The sequence below is a fragment of the Neodiprion pinetum genome, chromosome 4 (genome assembly GCF_021155775.2).
Source record: "Neodiprion pinetum isolate iyNeoPine1 chromosome 4, iyNeoPine1.2, whole genome shotgun sequence".
NCBI classification, from domain to species: domain Eukaryota; kingdom Metazoa; phylum Arthropoda; class Insecta; order Hymenoptera; family Diprionidae; genus Neodiprion; species Neodiprion pinetum.
The window spans coordinates 35,856,810-35,879,259 of record NC_060235.2 but is presented as its reverse complement, the minus strand read 5'-3'; the positions used below and the strand labels follow the sequence as shown (position 1 = coordinate 35,879,259).

At 42.7% G+C, this 22,450-nt stretch overlaps 1 protein-coding gene across 3 annotated transcripts; it reads right to left on the bottom strand.

Moving 5' to 3' along the window:
- Positions 1 to 1,888: 1,888 nt before the first annotated feature.
- Positions 1,889 to 21,133, bottom strand: Gad1 (glutamate decarboxylase). Of its 3 annotated transcripts, XR_006882621.2 has the most exons (12): positions 20,979 to 21,133; positions 18,277 to 18,359; positions 17,946 to 18,036; positions 14,536 to 14,772; positions 9,723 to 10,039; positions 9,390 to 9,641; positions 8,992 to 9,059; positions 5,447 to 5,525; positions 4,753 to 4,902; positions 4,474 to 4,668; positions 4,144 to 4,388; positions 1,889 to 3,540 (listed from the first exon to the last, which is right to left on the bottom strand). XR_006882621.2 is itself a non-coding variant. In XM_046621083.2 (11 exons), exons 2-11 carry the CDS (start codon positions 18,331 to 18,333, stop codon positions 4,215 to 4,217), a joined length of 1,620 nt encoding a protein of 539 aa, XP_046477039.1. In that variant the 5' UTR covers positions 18,334 to 18,359; positions 20,979 to 21,133; the 3' UTR covers positions 1,889 to 4,214. The 3 variants fall into 3 exon arrangements, 2 of the variants coding, with proteins under 2 accessions (XP_046477039.1, XP_046477040.1); XM_046621083.2 differs by having other exon boundaries at positions 1,889 to 4,388; XM_046621084.2 differs by lacking the exon at positions 18,277 to 18,359 and having other exon boundaries at positions 1,889 to 4,388; positions 20,979 to 21,132.
- Positions 21,134 to 22,450: the final 1,317 nt, after the last annotated feature.

Here is a 22,450-nt window from a genome sequence, read left to right as displayed (position 1 = left end):
ACTCGCCCATGGGTTGCTTCGTCTCAAACTTGATTTTTGCTTTTACATTGACGTTTCACTTTCATCCCTTGCTTTCATTTTACTTGGTACAAAACACAGAGAGTGACGTCCCTGTTCCATTTCAGCCAGAATTATGGCGATGGATCCAAATCTCTACAGTAATTACACAGATTTGGATTAACATTTGTTTATTAGACATATAGATATACAGCATTGGTAGTGATAATATCATATCGTATAAAATCATAATGCGTAATGATAGAAACGATAAATAAAAGTGCAATGAAAGCATATAACGTATAACATCATCGTGACATGTAGCCAATATTCTCTAGCCGTTCGACTTTTACTTCAAACAAATTATACTCAAGCTATTACAATTCTCGGTTTCTTAGCTACAGGGTATATGGATATATTTATACATCATTGCTACACAATTATTTATGTATGTATAGGTATGTATGTTTTACGCATAATACTCATTATTGGAAGACATGAGACTTTGTTGTTTTCATATTCTTCTCTTATACTTTAATGATACATACAACAGCGGCGTTAACGCTATATTTAACTAAGATTGGCATAAAAACAAAATAATCTGGCGTATAAAATATTCAACAATAATAGTGCACGGGATATTATTCACACCATGTTAACCAATATACGTGTGCGTGATGTATGTATGAACACATGTAAATATACTCAAGAAAATATATTTAAACTATGCTTACGAATTCAGTCGTCGAATCGTACATCACGTGCCAATTCCTTTATCGTTTTAAACTTTAAAGGGTCAATATTTCGAATACCCGATATGTCCACAGCTGGGTAAAATACTTCAATAGATTTATTTGAAATAAAAAATGAAAAATGCTTTCAAAAACACACTTTAAATGGGTAAATGTAAATGGTTACTTTGAGAACACTTAAAACGTTAAATGCAAAATACCATTCACATTTTAAATACCTATTTTAAGTGAAACCATTTCAAATAATTGCCCAGCAGTGGATATATCGACATTTCAAACATGGGAAAATAAAATAACGAAAGATGAATTGTTCGAAAATTAAGATTTCGAAGAATTCAACTTTCGGTGAATTTATTTTCACATATTTGAAATTTCGATATATCAGCTATTCGAAATATTGATCCGTCCAAGTTTTGACCCCCACCCTTCGTTTTTAACCTCACAATTCGAACCATATTTATAGGCGTTACACGCGGGTTAGATTTTTAGGCGTAGGTGCACGTTGTGTTATGTAGATAAAACATCGAAAGTATCAGTGCAAGAAAAAAGAAATAGAAAAATTATTTTTTGTCTCTTACAGCATATAAGATGCGTATTGTTTATGCATTTGTAAACAGTGATTTAAAAAATATATAACTTATTCTTGTGCATCGGTGCAACTACAACTTTACGTATACGTGAAACGCGAGATGACAGTCGCTTGGAACCGTCGACATGATATTGGAATTTCGATCATTTTTCAAAATCCAATGGAATGTTTTCCCTACTTTTATTAGCTTCGTGTACGTAGAATGATACAGAAACATGTGCATGGTGCTAGTGTCATCAACGTCACACAAATATACATTTGACTAATTGTGAAAAAAAAACGTAAAATGAAAAGTGTAGTGCAATGTGTACATAGGTGCATAGGTAGTGCTGTGTATATAAGCGTGCATAGATTAAATTCTGAAAAGGGAAAGAAAAACGATCACAATCACGCAGTGATTGAGACAAAAACGGGAATGCATAGGTGAGAGAAAAGTGCATCAAAAGGAAACTCGGTGCATTTGATAGGGTTTCTAAAAATCGGAGGATAAAGTGCGATTCGTTGCATTTGCAGTAAAAAAAAAATGAAATTAAAAAAAAAAGGAAATGGGCACGTTTACAACACGTATCGCAAAATTTTGATTTATCGTGATTGCGCTGTGATAAATTGTCGACTTTGATTTTTTTTTTTAGGTGTAACATTTTTCAAAACGAACAAATAAAAATATTTTACTATTTGATTTACGCTAAGAACTATGAGGCGAACTATTTATTGCGTTGTAGCATTGCCTATATATTTTATCATGGACTGATATTTATTCGATTCTATGTACCTATAATATACTTTATAAACCATCTTCGATAAATATTACGAAATTATTACATTATAATTATATTACAATTATCACATCTACGTAATGTACTTTGATTTTAATTTAAAATTTACTATTTCCACTGCAACTTTATTGCCTTACTACACATCTTGTCTATAATGAACAAAAAATGTAACGATTGTTTTTCAAGTGTCAACGAAACATTTACATTTACATAAATACATTTATGTAATATATTTATATTTTTTTAATATCATATTTTTGTTTATTCAATAATGGCAATATATATGTATATATATGTATATTTGTTTAATAATTTGTTTTCATCGACTTTTTCTTTCGTTAAACTTTATAACTTACGATAATTTTTAATTTAATATCGTATGAATCATGACTTTTATAAAATTTGCTATATAAATTGATAAAGATTGTTCAAATTCATTTCAACAAGTTTTAGACGAAACCGACGATTGAAGTGTGAGCTAACGATACTTATTTAAACTACGGATAATAGACTTCTCTGATACCTTTACGAACTTCAAATAAAAACCTGTACTTTCATGGGTTTGTCTTTGTATTTAAAATCTCAAGGCTAGATATAATATATTTTCTCTATTTATTTATCTTCTCATACTCACTTTTATCATCAGTTTATGATAGTAGCAACATATTTCTCGAATTTATAATCTATCAGATATGCAAATAATTTATAAATATTATTCTTTTCGTAACATTTAATAAAATAAATAATCCAAGCACTAACAAGAACTGGAAATATAATATGTATATAATTTCATCTATTTCAACTTTTCGTAGGTTAAAATAATCTCGGGGCTGAAATATTCGCGCAGTCGAGAAAATCTCATCCCCAACCAGCGAAATTCTGCTTTTACATTCAAATTAAGAATTAATTTGTATGCGATAGCCGATATGGTATGTATTTCACTTACGACCTATATTTCAACGATTCTTATCCATTTCGCTAGTTCACCGATTAACGATTTTTTCTGTTTTTTTTTTTTGTATATCCTTTTTTCATATTCCTCTAAGTTCAATATACATTTAATATTTCATCTTACACTATATAGTAATAATATGCGTGTATATATATATATATATACATGCATGAGTTATGTATGTACATACATTAACATACATACATATAGATATATATGGTATCATTTGTATTCTGCCATTGCTACGTATACTTTCACCGCTGAAGATCTGCCGAATTGGCTCATTTATGAAGCACTATGAAAATACTTGCTAGGACAGAGTATTATTTCAACTCACGAGCAACCTTTTGAGTGCAGAGTGAAAGAAAAAAAATTACAGCACGGTGTAAACACGCGTGCACGATTCTTTTCCCCTCCCGTTTTTCACCTTCGGTACACGTAACAGCTTGAATACGTAATCTAAAGACCGTAACACTTAAATCCAAATAGATGTATATAATATATATGTATATATATATTTATATCGATAGAGGAGCTTAACCAACATTCGCCAAGGCCTGATGTTCTAGGATTCATAAATTAAATTAATTAACGCGGTCTTTACAAAGGTTTAGTTAATTTATCCGCATATTTATTGATAATGACGTGACTCTGTAAGATTTGAGCACCATCGACGTCAGTCTTCGATTGCGAAGAGAAAAAAATTTCGGCTTACTTGTGTAGTTGTTGATGACTTTTTGTTATTCTTACTATTTATAATCAGAGAGACACACAAGTCGAGTAACGCGTTCTATAAATTTCCCCGAGAAAGTAATATAATACTTCAATCGACACACGGCGGTGAAAAAGAACAGGGATATAGTTTGTAGATATAAAGGATTGAATATGTGTAATTACAATCGAACAATAGCAATGAAATTTAACAGACGATTTATGAATCCAAGAAAATAAGCTAACTTAAACGTTTGTTCTCTTCATATGTATCAAGTTAATATTCATGGTTGTGAATTGGTTACAGGACTTTGTACAATATTAGGCAGAGTGTGCAATTATAACGTGTGAGATAATTCTACCAACCTGTTTATTCTATCTTCCTTCCTTTCTCGCGATAAAACATCGTACTTTCCTCAGTCCAGTAACTGATTTGTTTAAAGATCGTGTCCGAGCCGATCCATTTCCGTCAGCAAAAAGTCGACGTCTGCCTCCGTCACAGCAGCGCTGGAAATAATGTTCCTGAAAAAGTTGGGTCTTCGGTCGTCGGGCTGATAACCGACCATCAGAGTGCCAGCCTTCATCATTCTGTCCTTCAGAACCGGGCAAGTCTACGACAGAGGGTAAAATAGGAAAAGGGCGATTAGCCGAGTCAAAGAACACCTGAAACCGTCGGAATTCAAAGGAAAATCTTACTTCGCCGAGGATCTTTTCCCTCTCGGCGCTGTGCGGCATGTTGCGAACGCGAGTCGGCAGGTACCAGAAGCAGACATTGACCATTTCGGGTTCCAAGATGAGGTAGAATTTGTCGGGCATCTGCTTGATCCGTCTTACCATGTACTCGCTGAGCTCCATCAAACGGTCCATGTGCTTCTCGAATCCGTCGGTACCCTGAAAGTCCCGGATGCTGCTAATCACCCTATTTCTAATACGCTAATTCATTACCTTGAAGCTAGACCGACGCTCGGGTCCTACCTTTGCACGCCACTGCAGCCACAGCTTGAATATATCGTTGTGACGACCGCATTGAATCACTTTGTCACCGGTGTCGTACTGGACGTCGTACATCTTGTCGACCATGAAGAGATACTCGGCGGACATTCGATTACAGCTAATCAGAAGACCCTGGAATCAGAAGACGACGGGGAAATCGACACGAATCTTCGCGTCGTCTCAAGTCGAAAGCACCGAAGCAGGGCGACTGTGGATGTAACGGGGAATCGGAAGAAACTGCGCCGAGTGCCGTGTCCTCAGTATCGGAGAATCCATTCCCTGGCTGGGAAAAATATTCTCTGCCCTCGTTTGCGCGGAGCGAAAGGAGAAGGGAGCGGCCTATGGTGGGTAGGTACGGAATTTTAATATGCGCGCGAGGGAAAGTTTTCCGACTCTGCAATAACTGCGCTGGAGGTTGGTTCCCTCCCTTGACTCGTTGGGGGGAGGCCGGCAACATATGTTATCTGTTAGTTTAATTAAATTCCTCCGGTGTGCTCGGTAATACCGGGAGCTGGCTCACGGCAACCCCTTTGGAATACAAGACACACGCCAAGTATTCCAGCTTACGTCACGTCGGTATTAGCACAATCTTCTCTGTTAGGTCTGACGCAAGAATGCTCTGGGCCGTAAGTCGAGATCTACCGACTACTTAAAATGCCAGAGTTCATGTACTTACGTCCTCCTTGAAGTGGATCGTCGAACACTGAAGGAGGGCCCCCATGAGCTTGTGCGGGTTCCACGTTACCGAATCGGCTCTAAAAAAGAACACAGCAGGGTTCATATTTGCGTATTTACGTCAGGTGTGAGAGCAGGAGGAGATGGCGAGAGGAGGTGTCAGAAATTAGACGCAACGGTAAATCAGAGACAAATTTGGATCGGTTGTTTGCGGGGGGGCCGGGATTAACCGGATAAAAGGGTTGCTTCACCAGGAGGTCTTATCGCCACAGGGTATGGGGTACGGGCTCTGACCAAAACCATGGGGAAAGTCTTCCGGAGCTGTATTAATAGCCCTTCGCCTGAATTGATGGACCCCTGCGGTACGGGGTCAAGATATCCCATACTTTATCCGCAATGCGTTCCCCGAGGACTGGATCAACGCTTGACGGCCAGATGAGGCCTCTTCGATGGTTTTTTCATTCACCGCAGCTCTCGTTTACACCAAGCAGTGTCAGGTGCTTCGTGGGATATTATTCCCAAGATAAATGAGCCAGAATCTAGACTCGACAGGTCGCAATTCTGCACCCCGCTAAAACTGCACACAGTGGTAGTTAGAATTTTTTTCTCCAATTTTCTGAGGCTATCAAAGAGTCAACAGCTCCGTGATATCCGCAGAAATAATAGTGCAGGTGATTAGCGACCCGAGGGCAAATGAAACTGAGACATTAGCCGAAGCTTGGCATGGATTTCAGCGCGACATTGCTGAGACTGAATCGAATCAGAGTGAATAGAAATGGGTAATTAGCATCCCCGGGCAAAGTTGGGTCGCATAATATATCGTCCAAAATAATATGGCGGGGAGTCACCCCGGCCCTTGTTCTTTCGGAGGCATGCGCCAGTCCCAGCTGTGAAAGGCATTAATCACTCGGGCTTTATATTGCGCCAATGTTCTCCAGACGCAACAGTGAAACCTACGTTTTCATCCGTAAAGTGCAAGAGCTGTCTACCAAAGCACGGGTACAAGTTGCACTGGATGTGGAACAGAGAAAGAGATTCTATGAAAATATAGTGCTTTAGCGAATAATTGGACGAAGCTGACATTGAGTTTTCACATCCAAGTTTTGATGGCGATGGAACCCGATTGTTTATGGTTGTAATTAATTATAAACCGAATAACTCCTGGCCCTGCAGGAGGGATCCATGAGTTGGCTTCGCGTTATACGCAACGTTGGGATGCTGCTTGAATGTAGGCGATATACTGGACAACAATAATACACACGTGTTATGATGGATGATATTGATATAGCATGGCAACTGACACGTATCCCCCCGGACCCGACTTCAGGACTTGTGTACAGACATGAAGCACGTATTCAAGCGCTCACACACATTGACGTGCTGACACTGGTAGGCGAGGGTGAGGGCGGAGGTTTATGCACCAAATGGCACAGAGAAACCTCGAGATTTGAAGCACGCTTGGAGAAGCTCACGTCCGCAACAGCCGGACGAGTTTTGGCCATTAGTCACTTCGCATCTTCTTTTGTACTTTGATATTACGAGGCGATTATGTCTGGTACAGCATTGTTCGACGGATGTAAACCGCAGAGCGAACCTTGGCTTTCGACATCTTGACAAGATTTATCAGCAAATCGGTCTAGATATTATGCTTCTTCCCTGCCGTTGGTCCAAAAATTTACTGAAAATTATCTAGCTATATTTGTCCTTTACGATTGGCGTATCCGAAGTGGAAAGTCTACGGGAACTTAGACTACTGTTTTAAAAAAACTGCAGATTATTCAACAGACGACTGGAGAGGAAGCGGAGTTCTTTGTGAAAGATTGGAAGGCATTGTTGTATCTGTAGTTACTGGAGGGCACGGAGTGACAGTGAAATGTCAATAAGAGGAAACTCCTGTACCCGTAAATGCACTGCCGGGAACGGAGCCAGCTGTTGTCCGCCGGTGTGTGTGTGTGTGTGTGTATCTCTGTACACGTCGCTTCGTTCGGGGCCTCGGTGTTCCGTTTGCCATTTTAATCAAGAGACTTTTAGGAAGTTCCTCGAGCGGTACAGTCGGAGCAAATCACTCCGTGCGAAGGGCGCCTCTCATTTGAAATTTCTAACCGATCACACAGCCTACGCTGATCACAGTCCGTACGATTCACTGTCCCCGCCATGGATGAAACCTCAAATTATGCAGAGAAAAAGTGATATAAAGCTTCGAAGAAGCGGCAAGGGTGCGAAGCAAAACCCCTGCTGGATTGAGATTTATTTCTACACCGACAGCTTAGAGTCTTGGGGGTACAACTGGGTCCAATAGCCCCCGGGGAGCACTGAGCCTGCAGTTTAAAGTCCATGCAGGGACTGTCTTGGCCGGTTGCGTAAGGGGCGCAGATGTACCGGGATGCAAATCGCGGATTAATCTCGCCCGTCCGGAAGCCCCACGCCACCGTCCTCAGTTCCCACTCTGACCCCAACGACGCCGTCCGCGCCACCGAGCAGGATGATAAAGGAGGCACGGATGCGAACGCTGGCATGTGCCGACGGCAGGAGTCACTCCGCCCTTGGTCCTCGCAGATTACAACACTCTTTTCGCCCGGGATTATCTTCATACCGACTATACAACCCCTGCATGTCTCCGTTTCGCTTTTATCTCTCTCCATCCGCCTTCTGTCTTTCTTTCGTTGTTCAGACCTTTTGTACTTCTATTGGAGAGAAGGAGCAGAGCTGACCAGTTCCCAATCCCGCCCAATTTGTAGAGAAACGCAGCAGTTGAATTTACTCTAACCCCGAAGGTCCACCACTTTTTCGAACTGTATAGATCATCGCAGGGCGGCATGAGAGTTCGTAAAAACCCTTAAGACTGGTCTTCGGCTGACGATAGAACGGAGGTAAGATTGGAGGGCGATGGTGGTTTCGTTGGCGGGTAATCTATTATCGGAAAAATATGATCGCGAGCCGCACTTATAGTGGTACATCGTCCGCACCCTCGGCTATTCTAATGCAAAGTTATATTTTCGCACAGCTTCGAATCCCGAGTGTTCCGCGGCCTTTGGGAAAGGGTATTGATCTTGCCACATCGGGCACTCACACCTCTCTCGAGGAAGAAAGTATATTATACTCGAGGCGACTCCATCAAAGTAATCCCCAATAAACTATAAAACCTGGATTAGGTTGGATGCATTCCCAGTCCAGACAATGGCTGCCGCAACCTGCTTCCGAAGAGTTTTCTCGCCAAACTTTGCGTCGGAATATATGCACATTATAAAATAGGGCCCCGATCTATTTGCCAGGATCAAGAAGGTTCCCCGCAGACGTACAGCAAAGAAGCTTTTCGAATAAATTACATTAGCATAAAGAGATGTTTACCCTGCAATGCTTTTCCTTGGATAATTTTCTAATCTTTATTTAACCGAGCGCGCTTTATCCTTGCTACTGCTGAACACAACACGTCGATTTTCTCAGATTATCAATTCACCGAGTGTATGCAAATCGAAGGACGGCTTATCGGTGTTCGTCGAGCGTTTACCTGAAACTCATTGAAAACTTGTCAAAACTACTACTTACCGTTCAATTCCCGTCAGTCTCGGATGCCGGTACTTCCTGGACAGTAGCAGTCCGCCACCCCACGCCGCCTGAAAGCAGAAAGGACAAAGAGGGATGAACAAAGGTGTGGAAAACCAATAAATTCAACGCAAGTGTGTTCACCGCGTCGAGTTATCGGGCAACTTTTGCACCGAGCACTTTCCATTTCCCCTCAAGTTTCGTTCCTGTTGCTGCTGCAGCGCAGCAAGGTTCATTCCCACATTCATTATTTACGTTAAAGAGCTTACGCGTTTGGCGTTTCTATCCGAAATTAAAGGGGGTACGATATTTGAATAATCTGATCTGCCAAAGCGACTGTATATCTTGTTATTCTTCAGTGGCGTGAAAAGTTCGCAATAAACAACCATGGGATTACTCACGTCTACGTGCAGCCAGAGTTCGTACTTCTGGCATATGTCAGCGATTTCGGGAATAGGGTCGAAAGCTCCGATGACGGTGGTGCCGGCGGTTGCGTTGACAAAGAATGGAACGTGGCCCCTGGCTTTCCGTTCGAGAATAAGCTCCTCCAGTTTGGACGGGATCATTCGACCGCGAGCATCGCTGGGTACCATAACGCAGTTGTCGGTTCCCAATCCGCAAACGGATGCGCACGACTTGACCGAGTAGTGACACTGAGAGCGAGGAATAGAAACTTTACTGCAGAAAATTGGAGAATTTTGGTTAGAAAAACGTGGCAAAGGCGTTCAACTCACTTGATCAGAGGTGAACATCACTAGCTGACCACCAAGTGCAGCAAGTCCGCGTTCCTTGTACGTGGGAAACATTTTATGCCTAGCCGTTAAAAACGCGTAGAGATTGCTGATAGAACCCCCGGGAGCAAGGACGGAGTCTCCGCAATTCCAGCCGATAAGCTCGCGCATCTTTCGCAATACGATGTTCTCCATCAGGATGAAGACCGGCGCTATCTCGTAGGTGAACATGTTCGTGTTGGCTGTCGCAGTCAACCATTCGCCGGCCATCGACACCAAGTCCAAGCCGCAAGATAGTTGGTTGAAGAAGTGCGGGTGTCCTAAAAGGCAGTTACAGAGGTTCTAGGAAGGGCTTTTCATCGACCCTGTTTCATGTCATCGAACGTGACGACAATCCGCGAGGTTGGTAACCCCGGTTGTTTTGATTCTGCGTCGGACGGACGTCCGTGCTTCCGATAATTAATTGCCTTGCGGTTCCGTTGATCGCAGGCACGCGTTCCTAGATTATAAATAGGTGTAGCGCATTCGTGACTCTACGAAACGCTCGCCCAGCAGCCAGTGAAGATTAGTGTTCAGCCACGTTGAGTAGGTATGTAGGCGAAGTTCTTTGAGTACGTTGTCACTCGCTTGGGTGAACAGCGTGTCAGGGATCAAGTTAATGCGCCCTCGGTACGACCTGGGGGATGGCAGGCCTCTCTGTGCGGGGGTCGAAAACCCCGGCTTACGTGCGTTTCACGAGCAACCCGATCCATTTTCAGATATCGTGCCGACCAAACGGAGTGAAGGGGCCAAAAGGTAGGCGGGTATAATGGAAAGAAGGGCTTTTGTTTTTCGGAACAATCGGAGCGCCCCACCGTCAACTTGGTCCGAGGCCCCAGCGCCAGTTATGACTAATTGAATATCATTAGCGCAGACAAATTAGAAATAATATAGCAGATCAACCCGTGGCTGCCGGAGGTTCACCCCTACGAGAAGAAACGTCCGAACGTCTTGCACTTGGCGAATCCCCCGCGAGTGTGAGAGTTCTCGCATCGTGGCAAAGCTCAGGGGCTTGAGACCCCTCTGGTGCCAGAGTACCGCCGTCACGTGTCAATCAAGGCGTAATTCCACGAGATTAAAACGCTCCGACGTCACTCAGTCGAGTTAACTCGCTGCCGGGGGACGGAATCAGCGACTCGCTGCTCTCAAAGTATCAAAATATTATCTTCCGACTTTGCCGACGCGTTTTGTGCCGAGCTTGGAAAGTTCTCCGAGTCCGCTTCGAAATTCCGAGAGAAACAGGTGCCGCTTCCGAGTTAAAACCATTCCCCGAAGTTACATTCAATATTCTCGAACCCTCCGAAACAAACAGCCCGGCTAATTATTAATGCCGATTTAAATTCCCGAGCGGTGCAAAGTTGGCACCCTGTAGGCCACATTGAGTGAAGGGATCGGGCCTGCAGCGCCTCCATTCACCCTCTCCTATCCTCGTCGCCATAAAACGAACCCCTATTTACCGTTTCGCTCCGCAGTCTGCGACCCTCGTGGGGGAGAAAATCGTGTAGAAATGGCTCTTAATTACACCAATCCTATTGAATTTGGTTACCGACCACCAGGGCCACGTGTGCAAGGTCCTGCATAGCGTACCCTGTGTGCAAATACACTAAACACTGCACTTCGGAACTGCCGCATCAAGGCTACAAATTTTTTGTTGCTTTCGCACCTGACCATAAGTGGATTATAGAAATGCGTAACAGAATAAAGTGTTGGATCGACATTGTGATTTGTGTCTAGTGTGCAAATCGGGCAACCATACTGTGTTGTCTTGACCATGCGAAGAAAAGGGGCTACCGGATGAAGAGAAAAATTCTAAGCAAAGTATTCTCAGCTCGTAGATGAGATGACGTTCTACCGTGAAATGGAAGCGATGATCCAAAGAGCCAGGGGCGGGATTTTACTTGTCACTGAAACAGCGATCGTGTTCGAAACCGAATAGCAGAAAAAAACGTGCTCACATTCGGGATTCAAGAAAAAGAGAGAGAGAGAGAGACAGACAGAGAGAGAGAGAGAGAGAGCGGAAAATAGAGCGAGGGATGCCCGTATGAAATTGTCTCGTGCTTTAGACACGCGAGGAATTCTTCAAGTTTAAGCTGCGCCCCATGTAGCGTGGGGGTGCAACGGGCCGATACAAATGGCCGAGGATATCGAGTCGGTCGGGCGGCGGTATTTGAGCCGTTTGTTGCAGTGTTATTTGCAATTATCTCGGTTGACGGGTCGAGGCACGCGTCCGGCAGGGGTCCTGGACCTCGGCATCCAAGGGGTTTCCTCTCTTCCTCTCTTTCGTTCTTTCTTTTTCTGCCAAGGGAGCAAGAGGGAGCGAGGGTTGATGGGCCGAGGCACCCGCATTTTGCGCGTCACACGCGTCGCTGCACCACTAGATTGTTTGCAGAGGCTCTCAAACCTCCGGGCCATTCCGATTTTTGCACGTACCGATGCTCGGGTCGCGTGACCGTCAGGCCAACAGTCGCGAAAGCGATCCAGACCTCCTCTTAGGCAACATCTGGCCCTTCCTACCACGACGAAGACTCCGAACAGCGTAATTAGACTTTTCGGATCCTTGGTATATAAACCTTATACGAAGTAAAATTTCGCAAGGATATTCCGCGTACACCGTGTGACGTGTAATTGGCAAGGTGCAAAGCTCGGAAAGCACGGTGGCAGAATGCTAAGAGGATCGTACACTTCGAATTCTCATTCCATTTCCGTGGACTACACGTCTTCCGCAGTTGGTCTCCAGGGGTTTGAGAAAGAATGTGGGTATACAAAAGTTTACTGCATATTGAAATCTACCCCGAGGTAGTGTTTTCCAAGTCATATGATTGATTACAGAGGATCAACGCTAAGTCGGGGTTACACACTTCTCTTCATACAAATCCTAAGCCCCTAATTTATCACCACGCCGTTACCGCGGAGTGCGCTCAGGGGGCAGCGTCTGCGTTGAACAGGTCTTTGCCAGCCGAGCCTGCGGACCCCCGGAGTAATCTGAACAGGCCAAATTAGACAGAAAATAGTCCGCACTTGTCCACCGTAATCGGTTTGCAAATTCCGCCGCAGAAACATCGCCAATTGCGAGCCTTTTCCGGATCGCTTTGCGTGGAAAAATTCATCCGCAGTGCGAACGGAGCCTTGTTCGGTGTAATTGGTAATACCGTGAAAAAGTTAAATATTCTAGAAGCTTCTAGTAAAATGGGTATCGTTACGATAATTCTTTCAGTATTATTCGAATTACAAGCAAATATGGCACGAGTAACTTTTGAGTGTAATTATCGTTGTGGATACTAAATTTTCTTCGTTAGTTGACTAAATTTTTTTTAGTAAATTCAGACCCTGACACGAGTTTATTGTTGCACCGTTATCAAAGTATGGCAATAGTTACAAGGAAATATATATAGTACGAGTGACTATAATTTGGTTATAGCTAAAAAGCTCATTTTTATTCTATACGTAGAGTTATATTTTTCGCTTATGGTAAAAAATGATAGTAGTCAAAGACAGTATATAAATATGTAACTAATGCAATAAATTAGTCTCGCTGGCGAGAACACTTCTCAATCTAACAAAAATTTACCATTAGATACTTTTTTCTTTACGTCCTACCAAAAGTTTCCCAATCTTTATCGTAATCTCGAGCCTATCGCGGCACGACCGCCGCGGGTGTGGGTTCGATCTTTAATATCCGTCGACGTATATTAAATGTATCTGCCTCGCACTTGTGCCACAAAAACTATGATGATGCGATATTGAAAAATCAATATTGGACAGCAGCTGTCCGCGTACAACGAGAAAGCAGAGAAGAGAAATAGGGATTTCGGACAAGAGGGGGCAAATGAAAGATCGAAAGGAGGGTAGAATATCGGTGCTCGGACGACTCTCGATGCAGGGGTACCTAATCTGATAACAAGTTTTTGTTGGCCTGTATATCGGGCACGCGTCTTTTCTATGGTGTTGTCGAAGAGGATGGGGAGAAGGGCGAAAGCTTGCGGCTCATCTCCGTTCGTTCCTTGGTTCGTTCGTTTTGCGCTCTCTCCCTTTCTCTCTCGTTTTTCTTCCCCATGGTATATTTTCGAATGCCGTGCCTCTCGTGTGCTCGGAGAGGGTTGAACGGGGGTGAGCGGGACTATTGCACTATTGTGTATTAGCATCCATTGAGCTCTGTAATTTAATATAACCGGGATTGTGGCACGTTCGTGGTTTCGCCGTGACAGACGAAGTGCCACGATTTCGTTCACGCTTACAAACGTGATTGCAAAACAGATCCAGTCTGCGAATTCGGGGGTAAAAGTCAGTTAGTTTCAATGCAAAAATACTGTAGAGAATCCGGACGCGGAAGACGCCTGATTCGCGCAGCGTGATGAACAAACCGAAAGGAGGGAAGAGTAAGGGTGTTATGTATGCACATGGTGGTGGCAGGAGCTGTTGATTCTGTTTTAATTCGCACGCGTTCGCCGCCGGAGATAAGCGGCGTACTTTCATATTCAATTTAGCATATGCAGTGTCGGAGATAAGGGTCGCTAAGCCGCGGTCGTACCCTCAAAATATACAAGCATGATAAATGTGATAAACGGGCGGAGCAGATAGCGTCGTAAAAAGCGAGTCCGGCTATCTTGAGAATATCGCGGATCCCGCAGAATATCATATAACAAAATCTCAATGTCGATCGAGTAGTAAAAACCCCGATTCGGATCAGTCAGATCTTTCGAGCACGTAATTCCAGGGCTGTGGAAATTTGCTGGATTTTCAAAATACCTTCTCGAAATCGGAATAGGTATGGACTTACCAGTTTTTACTTGGTACTTGAGCGTCGTCGAGCAGTCGAGTAGCAGCTGCTGCAGTGTAACGCCGCTGTCCGGCACCTCGAGATCCAGAAGACGACGCATATCGGCCGGGTGGTGAAATTCCAGGACCTTGGCATTGCGGTCGTTCGTCGATTTAACGAAGTCAATAAGGATGTCGACGACTTTCATCAGGAACTCCTTGGTCGCTGGGAATCCCTCGGCATTCTGTGGCAGAATATCTGCGAACACGAGGACAGAAAATCTCCGTATGCGATTAACTCAGGACTGAGCACTTCTCGAAGATAGGGAGGAAAATCTACGTACTACTAATTTTTGGAACCACGTAAACTCTACTCATGCGTCGGTAAGAACCGAAGGTATAATTACGGGGTATAAGGGTTGCTTCAAATTAGGTGTACTGCTTTAATTGTCAATCAAGTGAAATCGTTTCTACCACAATAAGGTAGGCATGTTATAGGAGTATAAAAATTTCGAATAAAACACACATAATTACGAACGAGTGATTACAGGAGTGACATCGGTCCTACCTATACATAATGTATATAATATACATACACCATAATTATAGTGTGATTCGTGGTAAGTTAGAATGATTTCACCTCATCAAACAATTGAAAGTATAGACCTATTTTACACACTCTCACTTGTTTGGTGGGATGACACCATCTCTCTGCCTCTTTCACTCTCATCCTCTCCCATCTCTCTTTCTCGTCATCCGGGATCTTCGGGATATCCGCGTGTCTTCCAAGGTCCGAATGACAGTAGGACGGTATCCATGGTGTATTTGCTTTTCCATAATTTCAACAAATCACATCCCAACTATCTCTGCTAATACATTCAACATGCTCTCATCACAGTTGGGTCACAATTAGACATGCAAGCTTGACTGAGCGACGAGTGCGATCGTAACAAAAATGAAGTTACAATGATTTCCGAGAGTGAAAAAAGCACTTCTGCATCTCTAGGAACAAATCGCCCGAAGTTTCACGCGAAACGAGTGAAAGGTGGAGCTTCAATGTTTAACTTCGACGAATGTGTTTATTTAAGCAAATTTCACAGGCTCGAGACTGCAAGTAGAAAAGCTTTTCTGTTTAAAAATAAAATGTATCACCAGCAGTGAGGGTGCGTTATCAATTAGCCTCGGGTTAGCCTCGCTGGATGAAGCTGTCCACTTTGTTAAGGAAAACGATAAACTTCCCATGCGGTGAGCAAATGGGGTCCCCCCCATGGAATCTCTACTGTAATCCCATACTATAGTCCTGAATATCCAAGAAATACTAGACACCCCTGAAGCTTCGTGCATATAGCGTAAATTCACGATGGGCGTGAGTTTCCTCACTATCGCAAAGCCGGAAGACCCGCGATATCTGAAGTAGATAATCGTTTCGGTCGAAAAGACAGACTCCGAGCCATACTGGAATCAATTCCGCCGAAAGAACAGTGGGAAAGGGTGCATAGACCATCAACTGCATTCCAGCTCCTCTCCCGATTCCTCGCGAGCTTATCAATCGTGCACCCCAAATTTTAGACCCCAAAGCGCAGCTATACGAGCGAGAGAATATCGGGCTTGGGATGCTGGAGATAGATTGATGGACGGGATTAAGCGGGCCCCGTTTTTCCCGGGGTCGAACGAGCTCTCTTGTCTAACCAGCGGATAAACGCGATCAACCGCCTTCTCTCGGAGGAGACTCCGAGTCTCTTTCGCCTCCCCTCTGCAAGCTTTTTTAAAACCTCGTCAAGCCCAGCGCCTGCGATCCGAAGGCTTTGAGCCGTTATTAGGCTGATCCACGGGAAACAATTATCGGGCGAAAATTAGAGCGTTCAAATTCGTAAATGGAAGTATCGGTACTCGTTCTGTCACTTTCGTAAATTTAGTCTGCATACTCTCGACGAGTACCTGAAATACTTCAATTTGCGATACATTACGAAGTTCTGGAACGGATGTTGCGACAGCGACGTGATTCCGATCCATTCTTTAAACGCAGCGCTTATTGCGCAAGCATTTTACGCGGAATCTATGCCACCGTACAACCCTCGGTTGTATAAATTCAGCGTGGGCGCAGATGGTCGTCGTATAGACGGTTTTTTAATTAAAAAGTCCATCGGAGGGATGTTAACTCCGAATTAGTCCCGTAAACTCTGGAGCAAGGGGCATTAATAAATGTAATTTATAATAACTGCTCAAGGAAATTATTACCAGCCCAAGATAATCCGTGCAAGAATTACTCAACTCGAGGACAGCGCATCCATTAGCCGAAAAATTTATTCATCGGTTGCGCGGGTTTTAACGTTCAGCTATAGAAAAATGAGGAAATGTCGCTAAGCGAGGTGAGAAAATTATAAAATTTTCCCAGTCCCTGTCGACTTTTGTCGCCGTGGCGCGTGCCTGCACAAAAACAGAACAAGGACCCCTTCCGGAGGCTGATGCAGGATGGCTGGCATCTGATCCCCTGCGGCCTGTAATCTATCCATCCGCACACTCCGGACGTCGCGATCCCCTCTCGAGTCAATCCGCGATTACTATGCACCCTTCCGTTCACTTCGTCGCGAACCCGTTGTGTCCACAAATCAGAACAATATTGTAAGAATTAGGGGCTGCGTCAAGAAACGACGCGGTTTGTAAATTTCCTGTTTATTACACCGCTGAGTGAATCAAACTAGGCTTCAACCCGCGTACGATTCCCGCAACTAATTTACCGAAGAGGGTTTATTCCGTGTTTGCGACACAATTCCACTGGTTGCTTTTCTTTCTTTTATTTTTTTTTTTTTTTTATAAACGTGTAATAAATTTTGCCTCTACCTGAGGCGTGGGCGTATTATTATACCTACTCGTTGAACAATTTCAACGCGACGAATAATTATGACCGTTCACGTTGGTTGTCAGTTCTCGATTAATTATACTTCATGCGGATTTCATTTAATTTATAATTGCCGAGTGCTGTGACAGGCGAGCGGCCAGATTCGCGTTTCATGCTCTGAATCCGGGGGATAAAAGAATCGCGAAACACCGCGGCTTTACAGTCCAGATTCCTTGAATCTCGCGGCTTTTGTGGCGGGAAACCAATCAAACGCGTCCTTTGATCATACCGATGCACGACTATCTGTTTCGACGAATTCCTTGACGGTAGAAGTTGAGCAGAGGACAATGAATTTATTTGGGGTAGAATTTTTCGCAAACTCTGATTATGTATGCAGCTTTCCGAGAAGCAGCCGTCAGAAAAATTGGCAACGTGCACTATCTTGAATGCATTCCTGAGCCATACCTGATCATGAAACTCGCAATAGTGCCCGAAACATCAACAACTGTTCTATATGTTCACGTATAATTAAAATGACAGGGTTCTGGTTTTTTGGCTGTTTTTCCAGTTGGCGTACATCGACGATGTCTTACCTGAGTATTTGAGGTTGCAATGCTCCTTGGAGAGCGCGTACGTGTTTTCGGAACTCATTAGGCGAGTGGGCGAGTGTGTCCTTGCGAAATTCTGAAAGTAGATTAGAAGAAGAATATCCTCAATATATGCACGAGATCCGTTCAAGGCAAAGTTGCAAGTGTCAAATATGCAGGTAACAATAAAAAGCGATGGGCTTTTCACCTGCAGCGGCGGCGTAAATGTCTTTGCTTTGGTTTTAGGGAGCATATCAAAATTGCAATTAGGAGTATGGCAAGCAGCATGCTGATATTACTTTTATTCAAGCGCGCTGATCTGTGATGTGTCTCTTACATATAAATATTCCTTAATCGCGGTGATTTTAGTCCCGATCATTTGCACATTGTCCATGTCTCCAGCGGCACTCGCCTCGGTCCCTACAACAGTAATAATAACAAAAAATTTGGATCGATTATTATTTACGATTTATTCAAGAAGAATAAAACAAAATGGAATTAAATAGCACACGAATAATTTGATGACTTTTTTCTTTGCATTTCCTTCTCGTATTCGAAATCCGGACGAGGAGCCGAAGACATGGAACACTTAACAGCATACACACCTCAATTCGCGAAAAAGGCTTCTTGCCGTCGCTCGTTGAACCAGATTTGGACATTCGGTTATTAAGAATTATTTAACACATTAACGATAATGTTGACCCAAATTGATATTTTACTATAAGCGGGTTTGGCCATTAGATAGGAATTCAATTAATTACAGTCATTAATATTTAATTTTATTGCCTATTTTTGCAGATACGTTCCTTATCTGAAATGCAATTAATCTTTTGAGTTTTACAGTTAAGCACCTCAACGACAATTCTTATTCCTGCTCATATTGCGTATTTTTCCAACTACGCTACCTACTCCGATTTATTATTCGAAATCGGATTAAAATATTCTTAGAAAATTTTACCAGTGATATTGGTATCACTTTTTTTTATTCCTCTTTTGAACATATTCGTAAATACAAAACTCAACATTGACGTTTCATAAACTTTGCTGTGCTTATAATATTATAGTCATTGAAAATCAAAGGATGATTACAAATATAAGAATAAATTTTTCGAAGTCTGTTATCCCCGAGATACTCTAAAATTCGGATGTTTTACTATATCTTAGACATGCAGTGAAAACGTACGCATGAGTCATTCGCACGTGACTTGTTGCACGATACCGTATGCGAGTAGACAATTTCTGGGTCAACGAAACGAGACTAGAATTTCATCCGTGAGATCGTTTCGTCTCCGCTTATCAAATCAAATCTTATCGAATATTATTTCTATCGCATAAATTAGACAAGAAAAAATCATAATCACATCTTCATTCACTTATCATAAGTCATATTCTATACGACATCGTTTTGATTTATATCCGGCAAACGTACGATCACATGCAAGGGAAACTAGCCTCGACCAGTAGTGTAGCCCCGATGCTATGTCAGACGCGATCAGCCGATAGCTGACGAAGAGCTGCGTGCAGCAATTAAACAATTTTTGGTAGGCACGGTTGTTTCTTGTAGTGGAGACCGGAAATCGGGGAGACAAATTTTTTACTACATTAACTGTACACGCAATCTTGTGCAATGCAGAAAATTAATCATTTCTTAAATATAATTTCTAAATAGACCGTTCGAATGACCAATTTTTCCATTTTCTAAAACTGCAAATTTCTGGAACGACTTGTAAGACTTCTAATCATACAATTTAACATACACATGTTTGAAAAATGGAAAGTTATTATTTTGAAAGTTTAACCTTGTCAACAAAAAAAAAAAAAAAAAGAGAAAAAAAATGTCAAATTACCGAATATGGTGCAAAAATTGTGTTGTTAATTTGAGTAATTATGCAAGTTTCACTTGATAACACAAATTATTATAGTGGCCACTTTTTTATTGAATCAAATAATGTTACTTTAAAGCGAAAAAATATTTCTTCCTACGTATTTGATCGCTGCATTTGGTATATTTACCTAAAAAATTTTTATTTGTTATTCATATTTATATTTTATCAATAAAATTTGTAACTTTGTAAAAAAACTTTCTCAAATAACATGAAATTACCGTTCATTTAGCTCCAATTTTGCTACTTACTCCTATTTCGATTTAAGAAAGTCAACAGAAAAATGTCCACCATCTTGTTTCCAAGAAGGACGAGTTGCACGGAACCGATTACGTCATCGCAATTTTTTTCACTCACAATCAGAAATTAAAATAAAAGACACGAAATAGCGGGAGCAATCAAAGAGTACAACGGAGCTTTCGGATTGCTGCTTCGCGAAAAATTTCTGTACGGCAGAAAGAATCTCGAATCGAAAAGTAATCAGTCGCGTGAATTTTGCTTCAAAATAAGTTTATATGATTCAAATTTAATATAAATATTTTTGACAATTATAGGTGTCCAAGTCAAGAAGTAGAATTCCAGGTTAAAACATGAAAACTCAGATTATATGTATTTTATTTCTGTTCTCAAATCAATTTCCAGAAGTGAGAAAGAAATCTTCATTCAACCGCTACATCTCTTTTCCAAAATATGTTGACCACGCATTGCACTGAGAATAAAAGCTTCCTATAAGAATTTAAGTTTCAGGCTTGAACGGTTCGGTTCCAAGACAAATCTGTGGTTGTCGATCTTTGCGCGAAAATTCTGGTACTCGTATTGCATAATCGAATAATTGAAACGTGGATTATCCGAACGCATTAATTAGACTCAAAAGTAGCTGAGCTCCATATGCGGGGATAGGTATTGTCCGTAATAAAAATTCAGGATGAAGAGCAAATAATGCCGACACAAAATTCCATACCAACCCGCAGTCTTTATTTCGCCAAAAGTGGAAAAAACACAAAGAGACTGATTCGGTGATCGAGATGAAATCGTGCGATGGACCGGAGCAGCCTCAGTCCGGGATTAAGGTACCAGTTAGCCGAGGACGGTGAAGAACGAGGGGGAAATTGAGGGAGGTGAATCCTGGTGGATACTCTTAAGAAATAGCACCCACCTATATGTCCGTCCTTAATTTATCCCGCGTTGGCGTGAGGAGTACGAGGACTTTCCCGCTGCAGGTCGTCCTGGCGAGCGACGGGCGTCAGGGTGGCTTTAGAGGGACTGTGCCGGGCACCAGGTTCTCTTCCAACGATAGCCAAGGGCGGTCGTGCCGAGGAGAGTCGAGTTGCGCCGCCTGGGCGCTGGCTGACCCAGATTCCGTCGACGTAGGCGTGCGTGGGCGGCGCACCCGTCGGCCAATGGGGTCGGTTCTTCGGCACCCCCGCTCGCGTATCACGCGGAGGACTCTAGGACTGCCTTCGGATCGACGGGAGCCACCAACGTCATCCGCCCGCTATTTCGTCGTGGCCACAAAAATCGACCTTAATCTCGTTCCCGGTAACACTTGGGACTACTCAGGGGTGACTTAGGGGCAACAACGCTTAAGATCTTCGCTGGAACGTCGCTGTGCCAGCCGCACGGGATTTGCTCACTTCACCGGTTGCTTCGACGACGACGATGGTATGCTAGTCGTGCTGATGCTCCTTCTCTTCAAACTGTCTCTTCGTCGATGACCTCTTGTGAGCATTTTTGCAATTATATTGGAATTGGTTTGGATGATCAGCAAATGCGGATGCATTCTTTTTCAGTCATCGGGAATCGTGAGAGTTGTAAACTGTACCATTAAATTGCAAAAATTACTGAGGACGAAAAGCTGGGTTCATGGTAAAACAATCTTTCATCGCGAACTAGAAGTGAATATCCTCAATTGCCTGTTTGATTTTACTGAAAATGTTCATGCGTTAGGTCATAAAATGTTTAGAAAGAATTCAGTTGTAATTTATAGCTATACTTTATACTAGATTTACTAGATAGTTGACTATGTGATTTTTTATTTAGTATACCTGATGATTCGTGGTTTTGTAACTTATGATGAGATTTCTTATATGTTTTATCGAATTTACAGGATAAATAATGTGACAAACTACATGCTGAATTCTTATAAAACATTTTAAGATTCAACACATGAACATTTTCAGTAGGGGAGGGTCGTGTACGTAAGCTGTTGACCGGACTGCTTTCCAAATCGTGGCACGATCGTTTTCCTGGGGTTGGGAACTTAGACCTGGCTCCTATTAATTACACTAGAGGTAGCTTATGAACGGATTGCGTTACATTTGTTACACATAATGGCATTGGATTTCGATGGCATCAAACGTCCTACTTATCCATAGTGAATCTGGATTGCCAGTTTCTGCGTAACAATAATCAAAAGGATGTGCATGCCTTAGTAGTCAAAATGGCGTCCTCGAAATGGATTATTCGGAAAAAGAGTCTCAGGATCCTTCGAATCGCTTTGTGCCCGCTAACATTGCCGAGCCCGGGGAGACATTTCTGCAACATAGTACAATGATGAAAACTCGGTAAACGGATCTAGGTACCCGTGAAACTAGCAGTTCTTCATGCGTCTCGGTAAATTGCACAAGC

Bases quoted from the DNA above. Each gene is read 5' to 3' on its own strand.
- Gad1 (XM_046621083.2), bottom strand. From the start codon at position 18,333: ATGGACAATGTGCAAATGATCGGGACTAAAATCACCGCGATTAAGGAA. The intron at 18,037-18,276 runs GTAAGAGACACA...ATCTACTTTCAG, and splicing joins CGATTAAGGAATATTTATAT to AATTTCGCAAGGACACACTC. The intron at 4,669-4,752 runs GTAGGACCCGAG...CGGGACTTTCAG, and splicing joins GGCTGCAGTGGCGTGCAAAG to GGTACCGACGGATTCGAGAA.